This window comes from Vipera ursinii, assembly GCF_947247035.1.
Source record: "Vipera ursinii genome assembly, chromosome: 9".
Lineage (NCBI taxonomy): Eukaryota > Metazoa > Chordata > Lepidosauria > Squamata > Viperidae > Vipera > Vipera ursinii.
This window is the reverse complement of record NC_139523.1, coordinates 25,663,107-25,685,330: the sequence shown is the minus strand read 5'-3', so window position 1 is coordinate 25,685,330 and position 22,224 is coordinate 25,663,107. Positions and strand designations below refer to the sequence as shown.

At 49.3% G+C, this 22,224-nt stretch overlaps 2 protein-coding genes across 8 annotated transcripts; both read right to left on the bottom strand.

Moving 5' to 3' along the window:
* Nucleotides 1-3,346: 3,346 nt before the first annotated feature.
* Nucleotides 3,347-15,592, bottom strand: DHX34 (DExH-box helicase 34). Of its 3 annotated transcripts, XM_083369135.1 has the most exons (16): nucleotides 15,008-15,592; nucleotides 14,622-14,933; nucleotides 14,000-14,257; nucleotides 13,489-13,591; nucleotides 11,449-11,666; nucleotides 10,707-10,881; nucleotides 10,176-10,375; nucleotides 9,658-9,759; nucleotides 9,189-9,422; nucleotides 7,354-7,527; nucleotides 6,999-7,104; nucleotides 5,485-5,591; nucleotides 5,128-5,403; nucleotides 4,770-4,949; nucleotides 4,496-4,646; nucleotides 3,347-4,370 (listed from the first exon to the last, which is right to left on the bottom strand). In XM_083369135.1, exons 1-16 carry the CDS (start codon nucleotides 15,557-15,559, stop codon nucleotides 4,228-4,230), a joined length of 3,291 nt encoding a protein of 1,096 aa, XP_083225261.1. In that variant the 5' UTR covers nucleotides 15,560-15,592; the 3' UTR covers nucleotides 3,347-4,227. The 3 variants fall into 3 exon arrangements, 2 of the variants coding, with proteins under 2 accessions (XP_083225261.1, XP_083225262.1); XR_014493264.1 differs by lacking the exon at nucleotides 3,347-4,370 and having other exon boundaries at nucleotides 4,630-4,646; nucleotides 4,821-4,949; nucleotides 5,081-5,403; XM_083369136.1 differs by lacking the exons at nucleotides 3,347-4,370; nucleotides 4,496-4,646 and having other exon boundaries at nucleotides 5,081-5,403.
* Nucleotides 15,593-17,417: 1,825 nt separating this feature from the next.
* C5AR1 (complement C5a receptor 1) lies at nucleotides 17,418-22,160 on the bottom strand (the record flags this gene model as incomplete). Of its 5 annotated transcripts, none has more annotated exons than XM_083369140.1 (3): nucleotides 17,418-18,714; nucleotides 20,938-21,019; nucleotides 22,026-22,144. In XM_083369140.1, the coding sequence occupies one exon, from the start codon at nucleotides 18,693-18,695 to the stop codon at nucleotides 17,628-17,630; it is 1,068 nt and encodes a 355-aa protein (XP_083225266.1). In that variant the 3' UTR covers nucleotides 17,418-17,627. The 5 variants fall into 5 exon arrangements, with proteins under 5 accessions (XP_083225266.1, XP_083225265.1, XP_083225264.1 ...); XM_083369139.1 differs by lacking the exon at nucleotides 20,938-21,019 and adding an exon at nucleotides 21,264-21,300 and having other exon boundaries at nucleotides 22,026-22,116; XM_083369138.1 differs by lacking the exon at nucleotides 22,026-22,144 and adding an exon at nucleotides 21,268-21,348.
* Between the last annotated feature and the right edge of the window lie 64 nt (nucleotides 22,161-22,224).

Below are 22,224 nucleotides of genomic sequence, written 5' to 3'. Positions count from 1 at the left end.
AATTTCTGATTTTCCATAAAGCTGCAGATTATCCACAAAGGAAAGGTGAGATTTTATTAGCAGTTTTTCCTGCTTGGTAACCAAGATTTGCTTCCTTCAAAGTCACTTAAAGGGGAATCACAGCAATCACAAGTAATAAAGATGATAATGAGTCACTCTGGAAGAGCCCATATTTTTTCATTTCCAACCAATTTTGTCCTGTGCTGCTTCATATTTTTACTATAAACATCCTAGTGTTTTTACTGACACGTTATTTCCAAACATTTGATGATCCAACTATGTGATAATGAATCAAATGCATTATATAATCAATCCAAATAATATTAAAATGGATTTTCACATTTTGCAATTCTCCAACATCACTTTACCAATCTGAACTTAAACTTTTGTACCTCTGCTTTTCCTTTTATTTCCTTTGTTTTACAGGAAGGATGTTATTTTCATCTAAATAAGCTTGGGTGTTCTCCACTTTTATGCCTATGAGTAATTTAAACATTGTAGGGTTGAGGTGTGGCCACTTTTGCTGAGTCCTTTTGAATCCTATACATTTTGCCAGTTATTAACCAGTCGTTGATGTCTCCTTTTTCATTAAGCTGTTTAGATATTTCAGTTAAAATTGAGTCATGCAATTGATGATTTTCAGATGTTGTTTTTAATCCCTTTCACCCAATTTTAGCAATTTCTGCTCTTGTTCTTCCATTTCATTTTTCATAAATTCATCTTCAAATTCTTTCACCCATCATTTTAGTACAGTTCTGAGTTTCTTATAGACCTTTCTAAAAATGGATTATTTCCTTTTTGTTTGGTTTTTTGTTTTTAGAATTTCTATTGCCACTTGGACTTTGGTATACAGTAGTTGATTTTATTAACTTTATTGAACTAGAAATTCAGGTAAACGAGGGAAAATATGATATTGTTGCCATTACGGAAACATGGTGGGATGAAACCCACAAATGGAACACACAGCTAGAGGGATTTAAATTATTTAAAAGAAACAGACCAAACAAAAGAGGAGGTAGAGTTGCTCTCTATATAAGAAATAACTACATCTCTACAGAAATAGAGCACAACAATGATGAAAACTGTCTTGAATGCATTTGGGTCAATATAAGGGGGGGGAAATGACATTGCCATAGGTGTATACTATAGGCCGCCCAACCAAGCAGAGGAAATAGATGAACTTTTTGCTAGTCAGCTAACTAAGGTATGTAGGAGGCACATCACAATTGTAATGGGGGACTTTAATTACACTGACATCAACTGGGAGACAAACTCTCCACCAAGTGGAAGATCAAACAGATTCCTGACAAACCTAGCAGACAACTTTGTCTCCCAAAAAGTAGAGAAGGGAACTCGGGGATTAGCCATATTGGATCTAATCCTCACTAACAAGAGATGAAATGATAGAAGGTGTCGAAGCCACAGGAACCTTTGGGGGGAATTGATCATGCAATATTGGAATTCAATATTCTGGAAGCACAAGCAATAGAACACAGTCAAACTAGAGTCTTGGACTTTAAGAGAGCTAATTTCAATAAACTTGGAGAGAGCTTGGGAAGGATTCCATAGATAAGAATCCTCTAGGGGAAAACAACTCGAAAAGCTTGGAAAATTTTAAAAAGTGAGATGATAAAAGCCCAGTCTAGCACAATACCAACAAAGAAGAAAAATAACAGCTCTCAAAAGAAACCAGCATGGCTGCATAAAGAACTCTCTGATAAATTGAAAGATAAAAAGGACAAGTATAAAAAGTGGAAAGAGGGGCACATATCAGCAAATAGCCCGTGCCTGCAAAGATGAAGTGAGGAAAGCTAAGGCTCCAAGTGAATTAAGGCCTGCGACCAAAATCAAAAATAACAAAAAAAGCTTCTTTCAACATGTAAAAAACAAGAAAAAAGTTAAGGAAATGATTAGTCCATTAGTGGGGGAAAGTGGCAAGAAGGTGACAAGCAAAAGGAAGAAAGCACAACTATTTAACTCATTTTTTGCATCTGTCTTTACACAATGGGAAAAAACAGTCCAATCTATCAAAAACAGTACCATAAAAAACAGATTAGAAACACAAGTTAACATAGGCAAGAAAATGGTAAGTGAGCACCTGTCCAGCCTAGATAAGTTCAAATCACCAGGACCAGATGGATTACACCCCAAGGTTCTCAAGGAACTGGCAGATGTGATCTCAGAACCACTGAACTATATTTTTCAAAGATCCTGGAGCACTGGAGAACTACCAGAGGACTGCAAAAGGGCTGATGTAGTTCCCATCTTCAAAAAAGGGAAAAAATAAATCCAGGAAACTATAGACCTATCAGCCTGACCTCAATACCTGGGAAGATTCTGGAAAAGATAATCAAACAACAAATCAGTGAACACCTAGAGGCAAAGAAAGTCATTAGTGAAAGCCAACACGGGTTTGTCAAAAACAGATCATGCCAGACAAATCTTATCGCATTCTTTGACCAAGTGATAAAATTAGTGGACCAGAGGAATGCTGTGGATATAATTTACTTGGACTTCAGTAAGGCATTTGATAAATAGATCACAACCTACTACTTGATAAGATAGAAAAATATGGGTTAGACAGCATCACCACCAGATGGATTCGTAGCTGGCTGACCGGCTGTACTCAGCGTGTGGTCCTCAATGGAACTGCATTTACATGGAGGGAAGTGTGTAGTGGGGTGCCCCAGGGCTCTGTTCTGTGCCCAGTGCTCTTCAACATCTTCATCAACGATTTGGACGAGGGGATAGATGGGGAACTCATCCAATTTGCAGACACCAATCTGGCAGGAATAGCCAACACTCCAGAAGATAGGCTTATGATACAGGAGGATCTGGACAGACCTGAACACTGTGTGCTATCTAACAAAATGAAATTCAATGGTGAAGAAAAGTAAGATTCTACATTTAGGCAAGAAAAACCAAATGTACAGGTATAGTATAGGTCAGGGGTAGGCAACCTGGGCTCTTTTATGACTCGTGGACTTCAACTCCCAGAATTCCTGAGCCAGCAAGGTTGCCTACCCCTGGTATAGGTGGTACCCTGCTCAATAGTAACTGTGAGAGGGATCTTGGAGTCCTAGTAGACAATCACTTAAATATGAGCCAGCAGTATGCTGCAGCTGCCAAAAAAGCCAACACAGTGCTGGGCATCATTAACAGAGGGGTAGAATCAAGATCACGTGAAGTTGGGTTTTTAAAACTAGTTTTAACTTTAATATGTATTGATTTTATGGGCATGATGTTTAATGGCTTTTTAATTTTTGTATTCGACTTTTATTGTGTATTGCCCTGTTCACCGCCCTGAGTCCTTCGGGAGAAGGGCGGTACAGAAATCAAATTATTAAATTAAATTAAATTAAGTATTAATAACCACTTTACAATGCCTTGGTAAGGCCACACTTGGAATACTGCATCCAGTTTTGGTCACCACAATTTAAAAAAAATGTTGAGACTCTAGAGAAGAGCAACAAAGATGACTAGGCGACTGGAGGCTAAAACATATAAGGAACAGTTGCTGGAATTGGGTATGTCTGGTTTAATGAAGAGAAGGACGAGGGAGGACATGATAGCAGCGTTCCAATATCTCAGGGGCTGCCACAAAGAAGAGGGAGTCAAGCTATTCTCCAAAGGACCTAAAGGCAGGACAAGAAGCAACAGATGGAAACTAATCAAGGAGAGAAGCAACCTGGAACTAAGGAGAAATTTCCTGAGAGTTAGAACAATTAACCAGTGGAACAACCTGCCTCCAGAGGCAGTGAATGCCCCAACACTGGAAGTTTTTAAGAAGAGACTGGACCGTCATTTGTCTGAAATGGTATAGGATTACCTGCCTGAGCAGGGGGTTGGACTAGATGACCTCCAAGTTCCCTTCCAACTTTATCATTATTATTATCATCATTATCATCATTATTATTAAAACATCTTAATAACCCCAGCTTAAAATTAGCATATTTTATTTTAGCAGAATGGTTAAAAATGTCCTGGTTAATTACTGCAGCAAAATAAGTAATGCCTCACAATTACAATATGCCCACATCAATTCAAGGTTTTTGCAGCAACTACAGGCATGCCCCACAGTGACTCATACTGCCCCTTGATTGAGTCAATCAGAGTTTGTTGGGGAGCAGCCAGCCTCCCCTTCCCCTGGGCTCATCCTCCGAACCACAGCCAGTTCCAGGGAGCGATCCAACTGTCAGAAGCAGTCAAGGGTCCCCTAGGCCCCTTTCACAGGCACCCCTGATGCTGCTTCCCATGCTTCAGGATTTCTGTGGGTGTGAGGTGCAGGCTCTCCTGGCAGACGGCACAGTGGTAGAGTTGCTGCAGGGCAGAAGGGCCAGAGGCAGCCACTGCTGCACCCGCTCTGGGCCCTGGGGGAGCAGAGAAGGCACAATGAGAGGGACCCCAGGACTCCAGCTCTGAAGATAAGCCCTTGCCCCTCTCCTTCCCCAAACCCAGGACCACCTGCTGAAAATGCAGCTCCAAAAGGACTTGCCTTCAAGGCCGGGCTCCCTGTCCTGAGGGTCAGGAGACTGGCAGGTATCTTCATGGGCCATACGCTCCAGAGGAGTGAAGGGCATGTAGAGGCCGCATCGTGAGCAAGTCCAAAAGCTGCGCAGGCAGTCACTGTACAGATCTCCCTCATCCTGTGAGAGCATAAGGAGAAAGTACACAGGGCCGGTGGGCTGCTGCCACCTCCCACAGCCAGGAATGAGAAACATCCCCAAACCCAGGATTTTTTCCCTAACCCTAACCCTTCCTGGACTCACTGCCAGACAATTAAATGTCAAGAAGTCGCCAATCCTGTAGCCACCTTTCACCTCATGGGGCACCAGCTGCATCCCCTGGAAGAAGCTGGGCAGCCCTTCAGCCTCCTCAAGTGCCATCCGAGGGCCTCCATACAGGTGCTGCTGCTCCAGAGGTGTCATTCGCCGGAGGCTGTACTGGACCTAAAGGCACATCCAGAGATGATGCTCAGAGCAGCATCAGAGAGGCCGAGCCCCTGCTCCTGACTGGCAAGGAGGTTCCTCCTCCACCCCTTAACCCAGCAGCCACAACCCCTCCCCAGACAACAGCCTACCAGCCTTGGACAGCCTCCGCCTTTCTCCCCATGGCATAGTCACGCACCTCTGTCTTCAGAAAGCTCGACAGTTCATGTGTGAGTTGGCGCACCTCCGGGACACTGGGTGATGCCTCTGCCTCTTCCTCCTCCCCAGCCGGGTCTGCCAATCTTTCCAGACACCTGTCCAGCACTTTGTCCCAAGAGGCCCGGAGGCACAGGGCAGTGCTGAGCACCTGCACAGCCGTCTCTGCCACGGGGACTTGGAGCTCAAGCCAGGAGTCAGCCACAATGCGTGTGCAGTGGGCGTTGGTGTCGAGAGAGCGAGCGAAAAGCAGCAACACCTGGGGAGGAAAGCAGCTGTTTCAGGAGGGAGAGAACCCGAAGGGCAGAGCAAGACACACAGCCTGCCAGACCCCACTCACCTGCAGTGCTGGCAGGCGGAGGCAATTCACCAGGTAGGGCTTGTGGGTCTCCAGCAGTGAGACGAAGGACAGGATTTGGGGGGGACTAGTCATCCTCTCCTTGGCATCTGTGGGCAGGAAGGCCACTCCCTCAGGTTCCTTCAAAATCCCATCCTTCCTAAGCTCCAGAATAGTCTTATTCCCGGCCTTGAGCCATACTAGCTCACCCTTTACTGCCCTCCAGCTGAACCAGCCACGAAGGGAGAGGACAGCCTGTTTGTCGCTTCTCGCAACGCTTCTCTTCTTGGCTGCTTCAGCGCAACCTGTACCTGACCCAGGACGGCCAACTGCCCCGCAGGCAGGCTGGCCCAAGGGGCAACACCCAAGGTCAGCACAGGTGAAGAAGAAAGCCAGACCCCAAAGTCTCTTATGCCTTATTTTTAATTGGGATGACATAATAAATCTCCCACAACACAAACACGAACTGTCAATTGTGAATTGTGTTGAGAGGAGTTGTTAGTTCTAAAAAATGTTATCTAAGGTTTTCCTACATTTCAAATGCAGGTTGACTTATTTTTTCTTTCCCCAGTCCACTCAGCATGCAGCACTCAGCCAACCCATTTCAAGAAGCCACTCTGTCTTCAAACTGTTGCAGAGGAGTGGACCATTAAATCTGATTATAAGAATTATAAATAAGCAGCAACAGAAGCTTCAGATGGATAAGGCTCATTTTCCTCCCATATTTTTTTTCCAATGAAATCACACAAGGTGCTAGTACCGCTTTATAAAACCCTAGTAAGACCACACCTGGAATACTGCAGCCAGTTTTGGTCACCATATCACAAAAAAAGATGTTGAAAGTTTGGAAAAAATTCAGAGAAGAGCAACTAAGATGATCAAAGGCCTGGAGATTAAAACTTACAAAGAACGGATGCGGGACTTGGGTTTGGCTAGTGTAAAGAAAAGAAGAAATAGGGGAGACATGATAGCAGTGTTCCGGTATTTGAGGGGCTGCCACAAAGAAGAAGAGGGGGTCACGTTATTCACCAAAGCACCAGAGGGCAGGAGAAGAAACAATGGTTGGAAACTGACCAAAGAAGAAACCTCAAATTAAGGAGAAACTTCCTGACAGTGAGAACCACCAACCAGTGGAACAGCTTGCCACCAGAAATAGTGGGTGCTCCATCACTGGAGATTTTTTTTAATAGGCTAGACAGTCACTTTTCCATGCTGGTATAGGTTCTCCTGCTTGAGCAGGGGGCTGGACTAGAAGACCTCTAAGGTCCCTTCCTATTCCTATTCCTATTCTTCTCTTCTCTTCTATCCTCCTGCCAAATAATCCTGAGATGGAAACCTGGGTTTTCCCTCCTCCTCCCACACCATCATAACTTCATTTCAAAGTCAGGCTGGAAACATGATTTCCAGCACAGAAAACCTCCAAGCAATACCAGAAAAACTGGGAAAAAGCTCCCAACTCCCCTCTTGAGGCCAGCGGGAGTGGAGATTCTCCTGGGGCTGAAGGGCTTCCTCCTTACCTGGGTCCCTGCCGGCCTTGGAGTCTGAATGCAGCAGCTCTGGGGCATCAGCAAAAACACTGGTCGGGTGCAGGACAAGGCCGGCTTTCTCCCTCGTGTGGAAGATCTGGAGAGCACACAAGAATGGTTTCATAGGGTCTTTTAACGGTTTATACATTGTATTCTTTTGTTTTGTGCTTAACAGCTGAAAGCCACCCAGATCGCATGCAGGATGTGAGATGGGCGGTTATGCAGACTGAAGCAATAAATAAATAACCTCTTGAAAGCCTGGGAAGACCTTCCCCCTGCCACGCCGGGCCTGACTCCAGCCCCCTTTGACCCTCAGTCGGATACAGTGGCCAGCAGGGACACTTGCCTGTTCTGAATCCTTGCGGCTCTCGTTGAAGGGGTCAGGGACAGCCAGCTGAGGATAAAGGCCCTGGGCCAGCACCAGCTGCAGCAGAGCCAGCTGGCTAGCTGAGAGCCCGCGGGCTTCACTGGCAGCTGCCTGCAGCTCCTCCATATCGTGCCGCAGCTGGAAATTCACATCCTGCAAGGCGACAGCAATACAACCAGCCACCTGCAGACCAAGACAGGCAGACCCAGGCACGCACCCCTCTCCCTTCCAGGCCGGAGCCCTGGTGTCCATAGGACCCACCCCCAAAGTGCTTCAGGGGGGCCCTCCAGAAGGACCGGGCCAAAAGCCCCCATTCCAGCCTCCCCATGTTGCAAACATCCTCTTGTGGGTGAGGCAGGAAGCCCCCGTGCTTCCCAAAGTGATCAGGGCCATGGCAGCAGCCTTTTCGGGGCCAATGCGCCACAGACCGCCTGAGAGTGCCAGCCACTGCCATGGAAGCAGCTGCTGAAAACAGGGCGAGGGAGGAGGGGCCGCAGCGTCCCTAGAGAAAGCGTCAGTATTTGGTGGTCATGCAAAAAGTGGGTAAGTTCTGGATTCAAGTCCAAGCCCCGATTCAGTTTAGGAACTGATGAAGTTCTTCTTTTGGAACTCAGAGACAAACAGTAGAACTTGGCTCTCTGCAGCAAGGTCCTTGCATGCACCGGTGGAAAGATTGGGCACTCCAAGCAGCACTGTGGGGCCTTCCCAGCCAATGGGGGAAGCTGGATTCACTTAACAAATGTGATTTAAGCAACTGCAATGATTCACTTAACAACTATGGCAAAAAAGATCGTAAATCAGGCACGACTCGTTTAACAACCATGTTGCTCGGCAATGGAAATTCTAGTCCCAATTGTGGCCATTGCTAATCGCTGCTGCCTATAGGGGCGCTGCTCACCCGTTTCAGTGCCAAAGCCAGCGCTGGCCAGCATGACGAAGTGGAGTGCTGTGACCTTCCCACCAAAGTGGCGCCTATTTATCTACCCACATTTGCCTTCTTTCATGCTCCTGCTGGCCGGGCAGGAGCTGGAGTAACCAACGGGAGCTCATCCCTTCGCGTGGCCCTTGGGTCTTGAACCTGGGCTGCCAGCTCTCCAGCTGACTAGCCCAGCATCTCAACCACTGAGCCATCCTGCCGCTCCTGTAACCACAGAGTGAGGGGTAAGTTTATAACTGTGTGCATAATTGCTATGAAGATCAGAAGTTACCTCTCTGTATGTTTTTTTTCTTTCTTGATTTTTGGCTGCATCTTCTTTCTTTTTCTTCTCTTCTTTGTGTTAGTTTGCATTATTTTCCTTTTTAAAAACCTTTAAGTGTGTGTGTGTGTGTGTTCATGAAAGTAAGACTTACCCCGAAAATAAACCCTAGCTTGATTTTTGGGGATGGGCCTAATATAAGACTTACCCCCCAAATAACCTAGTTTTTAGGCGAGGCACATGCCTAAAAATCAAGCTAGGGTGGGCATGGGGGGTGGTGGAGCTGCCCCATGGGGCCCTCACCCACTTGCCGTTGCAGCCTGCCTCTCCTCACCAGCCCACTTCTCCCGCAGCATTCCCTGCCCTGCATTTGGCAGTCAGAGGCCTTTCTGCAAGGCCTCTGCAGCCAACAACCAAGCTACAGATTCAAGGCCTCTGACTGCGAAATGCAGGCCGGAGCTCCATTCTCAGCTGCAGGATGAAGCTGCTTCTTCGGCTGCAGAAGAAGTGGGACGGCTGGGCAGGGCTGTCGCTGCCGCCACGGCAAGGTGAGAGAGAGAGAGATGGATGCGAAAGAGAAACTGCAAGTCAGTTGGCCCCTACTCTCACTCGCCCCACCTGGATGTCTGGGCAGGAGCCGCTCTCCTCCTCTTCCCCAGATAAACCGGGCCCTCCTCCTTCCTGCTGGTCGTCCTCCTGCAGCCGCAACAGCTTCCGCCGGCGCCCGCCCCTTTGTTCATGCTCCCGCTTTAGTCTGTGCAGCTCTTGATGTTCCCGCCGCCGCCTCTGTCGGGCGTAGGTGCTGCAAGGCTGAGCAGGAGGGCCCAGCAGCCGGTGGTCTCGCAGCAGTTCCTGGCAGAGTAACCGGAAGGAAAGGATAGCCCACCCTTGCTCAAGGTTAGGGAAGCCCCTTCCAACCCACCTCCTCTTCTCTCCACAAATGGTGCCCTTGTGAGCGAAGACAAAGAACAGCACGACTCTTCCGCATCACCACCACCAACACACCGGGAGCTTCCTACCATCGGGCGCCCAGCTTCGTTTGTCTAGTAGCTCTCCTCACTCCCCGCCCTTCTGAATTGACACCAACCTGAAACTGGCGCCGCAAATTGGCCGCCTCGTAGAGCCGATGCTCCTCCAGGCCCCGACGCCGGCACCACCGCTGGGATCCTCGACGATTGGCTGCTTTCTCCTGCCAGCCAGACATAAGAGAAGTCTGGCTCGCATGTCTCAGAGGGGAAGCAAGGCCCAGCTCCATACCCCAAATAAAGGGCACACGTGCCAACAAGACCTTTCTGTCCCCTTGCCTGGAGCAGGAACGGAGCTTGGCTGGAAAGATGCCGCCTCAAATGGGGAGTCGGTATCCAGTGAACCGAGCACCCTCCTTCCGAGAGAGCCGAAAGAGCAAAGGGGAAGCGCCAAGAGAAGGCCCAGGGAACCCAGAGGAAACACCTTGCACAAGGGCCCTGGGCTGGAAAAGGACCCTGCAGGGAGACCCTCCCGCCTGGCAGTCCTCTGGCTCTCAAGGAAGATGTAGTCCAGGAAGGGAAGGATCAGCAGGCCAAGCTCTTCATGCTGCGTTTGTGGCACTTTCTGTGCCATGCCTACCTGGACCCAGGCGTTGAAGATATTCAGAAGGGTCAGGGGGTCTCCCAGCAGGCTCCTCAGGCTTCGCCGGGCCGCCAGACAGTCCAGGTCGCTGCGCCCACCGGCCCTGTTCAGGAAGGGAGAGGGCACGCTGAGGACAGCGGCAATGGTGAGCGTCGGGGCAGCCAGATCCAGGAGCGTCCCCAGCACCAGCATCTTCCCTGCAGAGGGAGAGATCACATGAGGCAGCAGGCAGGGCTCACCCAGGCAGCCACAACTTCCAGCTGCCTTCCTCTGCACACGCGTGGGGGGGGGCGGCAACACAGAAAGGCTCCCCTCAGGCTTTCCAGCGAAGTTCAGCACAATGCCCACCCCACAGAATTCAAGGTGATCCCTGCATGGAGCTGTCGATTCCAGGAAGACACACCGGGCAGATTGTGAGATGACGAGGAGTCTGGAAGCAGCCCAGGAAACTGCATTCTGCCCCCCTCAAGCGACCAGGAGGAGGAGAAGTATTCATCCGTGGGGATACCAGCTGCACCCATCACTCACCAATCACCACATCAACTGGCAGCTGAGCCAGGAGAGTCCCAATAGGCGTTAGGGCCTCTGCTGAGTCCAGGGCACCCTGATGCTTTAGGTACCCCAGGGCTGCCTCCAGGCTGGCCTGAGGGGGCGGCTCCAGGAAAGGGAATGCTCGGGGATCGCCTAGGCCCATGCTCTTCATCTGGGAACAAAGGCAGAACAAGGGTGGCTTCATTTCAGCAGCAAGTCAGTGGTGACTCCAAAAGAGCCAGACTCTCCAACTCCTGCCTGTCCTTCCCACCTGCAAAAGGATGGGAGGAGTTCCTTCTTAAGGCCAGGGGAAGACTGGCAAATCCATAGGTTTATTAAGGAAGACCCAGAGGGACCAGACAGGCACTTGGAACACATTTCTGTGGCCCAGATCTAGGCCAAGTGCTTTTCTCTTCAACTATTGTCTATCCACCCCATCCCCATCCCCATGCTAGGAGTGGAACATGGGGCCTCTCACAAAGCAGGCTGCCACCCTGAACAAGAGGGAGATGGTGTTGGTTCTTCTCTGAAGACCTCCGCTTCCCCACCAGTGGGGCATCAGCCAGCACTCTTCATCGGGATACCAAACCCTCCCTGAGCATTATAGATCCGCATAGCCTGCAGCCCTTCCCTTTCAGCAGTTACTAGGCAGTATGAGGCATCTGCAGGAAGCAGTGGTCTTCCTCGTGACTCCCCCAGCACGCAGCCTTGAATTGCAGCTGCCATGGAGCAAACCTACCTGTAAAATCAGGGCATCCAGTGCCACCCGCTGGATCTCTGGCACTGGATAGGGGGCAAAATTGTCATAGTCTGATTCAGCATAGAGGCGGTAGCAGACCCCAGGCCCAGTCCGGCCTGCCCGGCCCTTGCGCTGCTCAGCACTGGCTCGGCTGATCCAGAACTCCTGGAGGCGATGTAGCTTGGCTTTGGAGTCATAGCTCATCTCTTTCACTTTTCCTAAAAAGAAGTGTGCGTGTGGGGGGGGGGGAACCATGAAGAAAAGAAATACGAAAAACTTTGGAGATATCAAAGCAGGTGTCCAAAGAATGGGGTTGGGATACCGTATCAGCAGCAAAACCCAGAGCTCAATCAAAGGAGGGAAATCCCAGCATAGTCTTCTTTTGGCTTCTAACGGCCATCACCAGACAGTCCGTTCGGTGAGATGAGCCCTACCCTCGGATCAGGCCCTTTGGGGCCCATCATCAGCAGTTGATGTATTTGATCGCTGGACACCACCAGAGGTCTAGACTCTGGTTCCTGGATGCGGTTGTCCATGTTATCATTTAGTCCTTATATTATTCCCACAAGCGAACCAATTGGGACTGTCAATGTTATTATTTTTGCCCTGAGGACACTCAAAGTTATCCATCCTTTGTTGATGACCTTGATCAATCATGGCAGAATGCTTTTGCACCGTTTCCTTCTGCAGGTCCTTCGAAACATTACTGCCCTTCCTCCCCCCCCCCCCTCTTCCTCCAAAGCCCAGGGGTGGCTGCAGTTTCCTCTGCTCACAGCTTTGGGAGACAACTGACTTGGTATCCATTTACTAGTTTTACAGTGGGAATTGCTAAGTTTCCCTTGAGGGACACTCATAGAACTTGGGGGGCAGCTTCCCTGGCACCCTCATGGGTCGACTCCTGCAGGGTTAGGCAGCTGCTCCTTGACAAGAGTCATTCAGGCTGTTCTGGACCTTCTCCTCTTCTCGGCTCTCATAATACCACAGGGCTGGCTCTTCAGTGGATCAATAGCCGGCCAAGGTTCAGGGTAAACCCTGGTGCTCCTGCTGGCCTCGTAGACCCCAATATTTATCAGTCCTGCTTTCAGGATTTCAAGAACTGGCCGCATCCTACTCTGGAAGGACCTGTGGAACAACTTGAAGACCAGGGCTTCAAGACCTTTTGAATATAGACTAGATGGTTCATGCAGGATCTGCTCATCCATTCTTTAATTGTGACAATTCTTAGTGTTTTTATTTCAGTGACAATGTCTGCAAGCTTGGTTGTATCATAGAATGTCATTTTAGAATGTGTGTGGGTGTGGTCCTGTTCTTGGTTAATTTCAGGGTCGGCACCTGGTGTCCCCTGGTTGTAATTAACCCACTTTATTAGTGGCGTAGGCTCTCACAGCCAGTATCTGTTGCAGAGTGTTGAGCTTCAGGGTCTAGTGACCCTGGTCTAGGCAACAGATTTCCTGACGTTTCACCCCCAGATATGGCTGGCAAGGTGGTAATTAGACTGTTTTCCCTGATTTATACTGTGTCTTGGGAAAGGCAGGCAATAAATCATCCTCATCAATATTTTATCTTGGTCACTTTGTGCCATTCCAAGGAAAGAACTGCACAAAACAGCCCAGGCTGATTAACCCAAACTCCACTGTGGAGGCCCCATGACTGTCCCTGTAGTCTAGACGTTATGGAGATGGCCTGGAAGGGAACATCCAGAAGCTCTACAAAAGCCACAAGGGCAGAAACGTGGTCTGAGTTCTGGGAAAGGAGAAATAACACATGTGAACCAACCCTGTGCACCGAATCAGATCAAGACACCACAGGACACCAGGAGCTGCCTCCAATGAGAGTCTCCTTGGGGCTTCCCTCCTCCTCCCCTCCTTACAGCCCAGGGAGGAGCCAGCCTGAGCCTCTTATTTCCCTTCTGGAATGGCTTTGCCTGATTATTCCCTTCAAGTTCACCTCCTTTGCATCCTGGGTATAAAAAAGTAACTCTCCTCCATCGGCCAAACCCCAGGGCGGGGGGGGGGGGGGGAAGGCAGGGAGAACTCTCACCTGCATCAGCAACAAATCGGACCCCATCAATGGTCACGGAAGTCTCGGCAATGTTGGTGGAAATGATGCACTTCCGGACTCCCGGTGGAGGAAGGCCAAAGATCTGAAGAGCAATGACAATGGCTGTTAAGAGATTCTGGTATGGTTGTTGTTGTTTTTAAAAAGTAAGTCCCATCTCTCTGACCAGAGAAAGATAACAAAAACTGCAACAGAAGCCTCGAAAGCTGCCATTAGGTGCCACCCCCAAAAAATCTAACTCCATTTGTAAATGGCTTAGTGAGTGCCGTGGATCGCAATGTGAGTCTAAGTGCTGTTGCTAAGGTTTCTCCTTTTTCCATGAAAAAATAGGATGACAAGACAGCAACAAGCTGAAAGGGCCCCCAAACTCTAGTCGCACCCCATCTGATGACACCACCACCCCGGATTCAATTGGTCACCTCTCCATAATAAAAAGACCCTCCCACCGCTGAAAGTGGGAGGAAGTTTACCTCTCCAGCCCTGCTTGACTCACCTTGTCCTGCTCAGCCACAGAGAGGGTGCTGTGCAGAGGAAGGACCACCCAGCGCTTGGTGAAGGCCGCGTAAGACTGCGCAGCCTCTACCACTGCCCCAATCTCAGCCGCTCCACTGAGGAAGATGAGCAGGTCTCCCCTCTCCTCCGGCGGGTACTTGTGGTCAATAGCCTGGAGCACCCGCAGGAAGGGCTGGGCGCCCAGCCTTTCCCTGCGCCCACGGCTGCTTTCCTCAGGGGGGATGGGTTGATAGATGACCTGCATGGAACAGGAGGTCACATTGGCCCACCTGGTCTTCATTCAAATCACAATTTTAAGCCTTCTATGTTACAAGAACTACAGCTGGAAGGATATCGGCAGCTTCTGATTAAAAACTCAGTGTAGGGTGAGTACAAGGACTTAGCAAATTACTATTATTTATTGATATATGAAATTCATATACCAAAAAAGACAGCAAATCTGAGAAACAAAAAAATAAACCCACGCTTCCCAGAAGGGGCTTCAACCACCCTTGCCAAAAGCCCTCCAAAAAACCAGCAGGCCAGGCCTTCAATTTCTCAGGGGAACCTTGTTCCAGAAGGCAGGCATCCCCTGGACCACTTCCTGGTTCCCGCACACTCACCGTGATGGGGAAGAGGCGTCCAGGAACCTGGATCACAGGAGCGCCCCCAAAATAGTCGGCAAAGAGCCGGATGTTGATGGTGGCAGACATGAGCACCAGCTTGAGGTCAGCCCGGACAGGCAGGAGCCGGCGCAGGACGCCCAGCAGGAAGTCACAGTGCAAGTGGCGCTCATGGACCTCATCCACGATCAGCACCTGGTAGGCGGGCAGCGTGGGCTCCCGCTGGGCCTGGCGCAGGAGCAGCCCTTCGGTCAGGAAGACGATGCGCGTGGCGGGCGAGCGAGCGCTCTCGAAGCGGATCTGGTAGCCAACCTGCGCAGGGAAAGGAGAGCGGTCAGTCCCGGCCCCGGCTGCCCCCCCCCGGCCGCCCGCGCGCGTGTGCTCACCTGGTCCCCGAAGCGCCCCATGCTCTCGCGGGCCACGCGCTGGGCCAGGGCCACGCAGGCCAAGCGCCGCGGCTGGGTGCAGGCCACGTGGGCGTAGCCGGCGGCCAGCAGGAACTGGGGCACCTGCGTGGACTTGCCACAGCCCGTGTCCCCGGCCACCAGCACCACCGGGCTGCGCGCCAAGGCGGCCAGCAGCGCCTCCCGCGAGCGGGCGATGGGCAGGGCGGCGCGCTCCCGCTGCATCCGCGCCAGCCGGGCCAAGCTCCGCCGCTGCGCGAAGTCCAGGAAGCGGAGCAGCGCCAGGCCAAAGCGGCGCGCTCGCGCCGGGGACACGCCGGGCGCTTCTCGCCGCGGCAGCCGCAGGTTCAGGCGGCGCTCAGGGTCGTAGGCCGGTCGGCCCCCCGCGCCGGAGCCCCGCCGCTCGCAGAAGCCGCGCAGCCGCCGGAAGAAAGCCCAGAAGTCGTCCCGTTCGTGGCCGGTGCAAGCCGGCGGGAAGTAGGCGGCCTCCAGGCGGGCGCGCGTGGCGGCGCAGTCCCAGCCCCCCGCCGCCATCCCGGCCGCTCTCCCCGCCGGCCGGCGGCACGGCAGGCGCCGGTTGGGCGGGGGCAGGAAACGCCGGGTGGGCGGGCAGGGCGGGGCGGGGCTGTGGCGGAAAGCCTGGGAAGCTTGCATGATTGACTTGCGAGGCCGGTGCGTTGTGCAATTAGCTCACATGGTGTAATAAGATGGAGGGTTTGTGTCACTGTGAGTTGGGGGTGGGGGCACGAAGGGAGGCCCAGCCAATCTCAATGTATACATGGTTGTACTTTGACAATAAAGGTTTATTCGTTCTCCTTGTGTTTCGGGTTCAAATGAGCAGGAAAGATGCCAGGCATGTGAATACAGAGGAACAGCAGCTTTATTGATAACCATAAGTGTACTGAGGGGGTAGGGTGTGCATGTACTCGTTATATACCTTCATACAACCAATCAGATTGAACCCATTATTCCGGCTATTTTGGTTCCCGCCTGAACTGTTAGAACTCAGTATGTGTGCTGGAGAACTGTTAGTTCCCAGTATGCAGGTGAATAAGTGTTTCTCCAAACCCCAATACGTAACACGTTCATTACGAGAAGTTTGTGCCGCATGGGTACCTGGGCTACACTGGCTGTGTGGCGATTGGTTGACTGGACAGACTTTTTTTAATCAGTGATGTGAGTTGGAATAGGTGATATACGTTGCCTTAGTTTTTGTTTTTTGGAGTTTATTGTATTTATACCCCTCCTTTATCATTTTTATAAATAACTCAAGGGGGTGAACTTATCCAACACCACTTCCCCCTCCTGTTTTCCCCACAACAACCCTGTGAGATGGGTTGGGCTGAGTGAAGGGGCTGGCCCAAAGTCACCCACCTGGCTGAAGGCAGGACTAGAGCTGACAGTCTCCTGCTGTGACTGAAAAGTACTATATTCTCATATACTATAGCTTTGTTATCTAGTACACTGTTGGATTGTTGCTCTGAAAGTACTTGATTGGTGCTGGTTGCTTTGCAATAAAACTGGATCTGTAGCTTGCTATTGCTTTCTCTGCTGACATGAATATCCAGTGTGGGAAGTCAGCCCCCTCCCACAGAGAAAGAAATATTTTTGGAAATATTTAAAAGGCAGAATATATTTCCCTAAAGGATTTTAAAATCAGAAACTAACCCTGCCCCCAAGTCTCTCTGTCCCAAACAGAAACCAAGTCTGCAGAATTGCAGATGTGATAATCTTGTCAGAAAGATTGGAGTCAGGAAATTGGGATTAGGAAGAAAGATCCCTAGAATCAACAATCCCTCACACCAAAAATCTAAGAGTCATCAACCACAGCCACAGGGAAGCAGGATTGACCTTTGGGACATAATAGGATTGACCCAACACCATCAGGATACCAGAAAGGCACACTCAGACTCAGGAACAACTCCAAACAAAAGGCTCAAGAAGGTATAAAAACCCACTCCCTACATGTGCTCTCTCTTTTCTTCCAGAGCCATCTTCCTATCTGGCTCTCCTCTTCAATAAACTGCAACCTTCTTTCTAAAGCAGTCGCCATGTTGTTTATTCCCAACTTGGACTGAACCATGATGAAGACTTTTCCTTTAACACTGGGAAGAGTAGTCTATTGTTTTCTATTCTCTTCTGAATGTAATTCCACAAAAGGAATCAAATTAGGGGAAAATAGGACCCTAACAGTGGTGCAGCACATGGATTGATTTTTAGTTTATATCTTCTGATATCAGTGGTGTAGGCTGCTCAGAAATGAAGTGCCATATAAGTTGCAATAAATGAAATGTTAGTATATCAGTAATATTTTCTAACTGTTATATTTATACACAGATAACACACATGCATAGGCAGGCATACTGAAGCAATACACGAAAGTTTAGGCACATTTCTGTCCACTTATTTATTTTTATCTCTGAGTAAGGGAGAAGTGGTGGTCCAAAGAGTCAGTGACAGTAACTGGTTCATGGGCAGTTGGTCCCAGCGGAGAGCAACACTAGTATGGCGGAATGGCCAGAGGGAGCGGCTGGGAATATGTTTCCAGCGAAATGGGAACAAGCGCAAAGCTAGAGGCACACCGGCCTTGCTCAGGAAGGTCTTACAGGGCTGTGCAAGTGCTCTGAACTTCCATGGTGGTGCAAGAGCCCTGAGGGGGGGCCCTGGCCTGGGAAGAAGCTGTTGATATTTCCTCATTCAGGGCATTGCGCAACACAGCAGTCAGTGAGTGCCAGATTTTAGCCTTGAAGCCTTGGCCCGCAATGACGTAGATGATGGGGTTGATGCTGCTGTTGGTGCTTGCAAGAGCCACAGTCAGGGGATCCACCTGGCTCAGGAAATGGAAGAGGGGGCTCCGCTGATTCTGACTGGCCAGAATCAGGCCAATCACATGATAAGGAGCCCAGCAGACAAAAAAGGCCATCACGATCACAAAGATCATTTTCAGGGTCCTCCTGGAGCGTGTGAAGTGACTTCTGCGTACACGCAGAGCCAGCAGCCCGTAGAAGAGGCTGAGGGCTACCGAAGGGACCAGGAAGCCAGCGAGGAAGCGCATGACCGCCACAGAGATCTCAGCAGTTTGGTGATTTACACCAATGAAGCCATAGTCGACCACACAGAGTATCAGGTTATGAAGCTCGTATTGTGTTCTTCTGGTCAGGAAGGAGGGCAGAGTGAGGAGGGTGGCAAAGACCCAGGCCATACCACACAGTCTCCAAGCTAAGCGGGTTGAACGGTGATTCTGGCACCAGATGGGCTTCACCACGAGGGCACAACGATCCATGCTGATTAGGGCCAGCAGCAGGATGCTGGCAAACATGTTCAGAATGATGATGGAGGGCAAAAGCTTGCAGGCAAAATCTCCCAGCTTCCAATGATTCTTGGAGCCAAGGGACACGGCCAGAACAGGCAGAGACAGGCAGCAGAGAAGGTCTGCTACCGAGAGGTTAAGGAACCAGACTGAGCTCACTGTGCGCTGCATCTGGAACGCCACCACCCAGATGACGGCCCCGTTGCCCAGCGTGCCCACTAGAAACACCAGGGCATAGAGGACAATGGCCACCAAGATGATGGGACTCAGGCTGCTCTGCTCTATGCTGGGAAGTTCCTCTGTGAAGTTTGAATAATCATAGTCAGGAATGTCAGGAAGACCTTCCAGAGGGTAATCCATCTCCAAGTGGTGGGCAGTTCTGTAAAGGGACAAGAAAGAGAGGAGGTGGGTGTTACACCCCTCCTCCCAAAAGATGGAGGCCAACTTCCATCTGTTTCAAGAAGAGGCAAATGTTTTTTAAAGCCAGTTTGGACCTCTTTCCATACTCGTGACTTTTCAGTTGTTGGTAAACCATTCTAAAATATTCTAAAACTGTTACAGGAAGTTGGGAAAACCCAGAACAAATGGGGAAGATTAGAAATAAAGCTGATGGGGAAAGACATACTCAAAACATTTTATGGTTAAAAAAAAGTCAAGATCAGCTAAAATAAGGTACAATTAAAGTAAAAATATACGGTTTAAAAAGTGTAGACTAGTTTGAGAAGAAGCCAGTGACACAGCAAGAGAGACAGTGTGTGCCAGGGGTGTCAAACTGCCAGCCCGTGGACCGGCGGTGTCATGCCAAAACCACGCCCACCCCAGCTCTGGCAACGGGGGAAAAAGTCACGATATGTCGCGACACATCACATGACATCGTGAGTTTGACACCTCTGGTGTATACATATCTAATATTTAGAAATAGCGGCTGAATGCAAAAATAAATATTTAATCCCACAAATCCAGGAGGGTTCATGTAACATGCTAAAACTAGATTGGCAGAGCAGAATTAGAGGGTTCCTAGAAGACGCAGCGTGCAAGCAAACATACTGAATTGTGGCCCTGTAGAACATCCTGGTCCTCTAAGACAGCTGCGCTCCCACAAACACCTGGGTTGCGAAGGATCCACTCCTTCTTGGCCTCATCAAGTGTCTTTGCAAACCCAACTATTTCAAAAAAACTGCCACTATATGTTCCAGAAACAATATTCCACTCCTTCAAAAAGTGTTTGGGGTTCAGAAGATATGTATAGCAGTACAAATTCAGGACTATACAAGAATTTCATGCAAAATATAGTGCAATTGCCCTCTTCCTTCCACTTTGGCTCTTAATTGCCTTTCAATCTGCGTCCTTTTAGCTTTTGATTGACCAGAGAGCTACTGCCTAATTTGTATGTAGTTTTCACTCTGTGTTTTATTTGATTTTATTCTACATGTATTTATTTCAAATGTACATTTTAGTGCATTTTATTTTAAATAGCCCAGAGAGTTTCAGCTATTGGAGAGTTTTAAATATTAATAAATATACAAAGTATGGCAAATTGCTCCACCCCCTTTACCAGGGCCCATCCAAATGCCACTCTTAACTGACAGCAGTTCTCCATCTCAAAGTAAGTCTGTCACCTCCACTTTGAGCCAACTTTGTGCTATGAATCTCTTGACTATTTTGTCTGGTGCTTTCTCATCGCTTATTTTTCATGCTTTCTTATTTTCTCCATAATTTAAAACTCACAAGCTCTTTTGTAACATTCAGTGGAATCCTAAGAAAAAGGATAACCTACTTTAAATTTAGAGGATATTCAACTGCAAATGACTTTGGGCAGGATCTAGTTTCCATCAGAAGTTCTGTGGTCATTGATAGGAACAACCAGAAAGCTAAAAATATGCTTCTTCAGATTTTTTTTTTTCCATACACATTGCCTAATCAGTCCTCTGACAGCAAATGGTAAAGCAAATGGACGCTGTTCTTCGTACTATCTTAGAAGTATAGATTTGAGGCCCACGAAGATGCCAGACAGACAAGAGTGAGGAGTGGGTCTCCTAAAGATATGTAGCTCCCATCACAGTTTTAAGAGAAGATCTTTGACTCAGTTTTAAAAAAACAAACATTATTTATTAAATCTTCTCGATTTCTGCGACCTATAGCCAAACCTGCCATTAGACTGAATGAGGTTGCTGGGGTCAGTAGGGGCAGTTCTCCTCACTGCCAGGCCCATTTTGCTCAGGATGGCCCAGGAAGGAGCCTTGCTGCGCAAGAATGGAGTGGGCACTCTGTTTGGTCACCTTGCATTTGGCTCCTTCTTCTCTTTGGCTGGGGGGGGGGAGTCCCCTCCTGGAATTTCCCTCAACCACTTGGAAAGAAAAATTGGTGCAGACAAATCCCACTTGGCTCTTGTTAATCATTTGTATCCAAAGGACTGGAAAGGTCCCTTGTGACGCAAGAGTGCATGTGGATTACCAAACAAAGCAAATATACATTCTTAAAAGATGCACAGTTTAAAAGGAAAATTAATCCAATGTGCAAAGGCCTAAAAGAAGTAGTCTCCATCCTCCCTTGAACCCTCACCTCTACATGGTCCCAGGTGGGGGGAAAAAATTGCACTTACGGTGGAGGACAAGGCGTTGTTGTGATCCCTCTGCTCAAGATTGACTCAAGATGGCAATTTTGCAAGGAGGGGCTTGGACACTCTAAAAGAGGAAGCTAGTCTATTATAAAAATTGTTCCCTAACTGGAGGCACTAAATTAAGTCAAATATTAATAGGATACCCTTGTGGTATTTATTAGGTACCTTCATCTCCCAAATGTTGACCCTAGAGATCTCCATTAGGTCAAAAATTCTACTTGGCCCTAAATAACTGGACACCTTCCTTGGCCCCTGCCACACTCAGACTTATGCACATGTCCTGCAGGCTACAGAATGAAGACACCCACCGACCTTTTGCTGAGGCCATCCTCCACTTCGCACCAGCTGCTCCAAGTCGGAGAAGGGCAGTCTAGAGTCATCGAGGGCTTTTCCCTCTTGTCCCAACACAAAGGCATAGGAAAAGCCACCTTTGGGACCAGCCCTATGGCATCGTTAGGAGCCTTGGCAGTTTGGGGATTTATAAGCAGCCAGAATGGTGTGTGTATGGAACAAGCGTGGTACAGAATGATCACACCATGCCAAAGGGTGGCCAGGAACCAAGTTTCATATGGCCCAACTGGGATCCAAAGAAGAGAGGATCCTCTATTAATTTGAAACTCCTACCCCCATCCCAGTGGGACATTTTCTTGCAGCTACCATCCTGCTTAGTTGGTTTTCTGCCAGCTGCCTTTCTGATGACCACATCTGATCATTCAGGGTATTACAATGGGGGATGAATTCCCTGGACAAAGTAATGCCAGAGATGTTCTGGGGATGCCAGCACACAATGCTGCACGTGTCTCTTCAGAAGGCATGGATCGTCAGTGGGGTGAAATGTTCACCGAGCTTTTCCCCCACCAACATTAACAGGTACAAAGGAGGAAGTGTGGAAGGCTGTCAGACCACAGATACTAGGAAAGCCCAGCTACCTTTCAGTACTTTATGGATATGAGGCCACCTGTACAGAATTGCTGCACCCTTGGCTGTGGCACTAGGCAGCAGACTACCTGCTGATCATGTATAACTCAAGGTGAAAAGCCAGTATGGACTCCTGACATGAGGCCACTTACACTGCTGCAGGGCACCTCACCCTGCTGGAATATCTTTCTGAATCGTCTCTGCACTTATTCCCTCTCGGCACTCTGGCCAAAGCAGCCTGCGATGTCACGTGTACCCAGTTTTGGCCTTCTGCAGAGGGATGAGAGTCTGGCCGATCCGGTCCATCTCTGCTCAGATTTTCTTCAGGCCTGTTTGTTTATTTATGTCAGA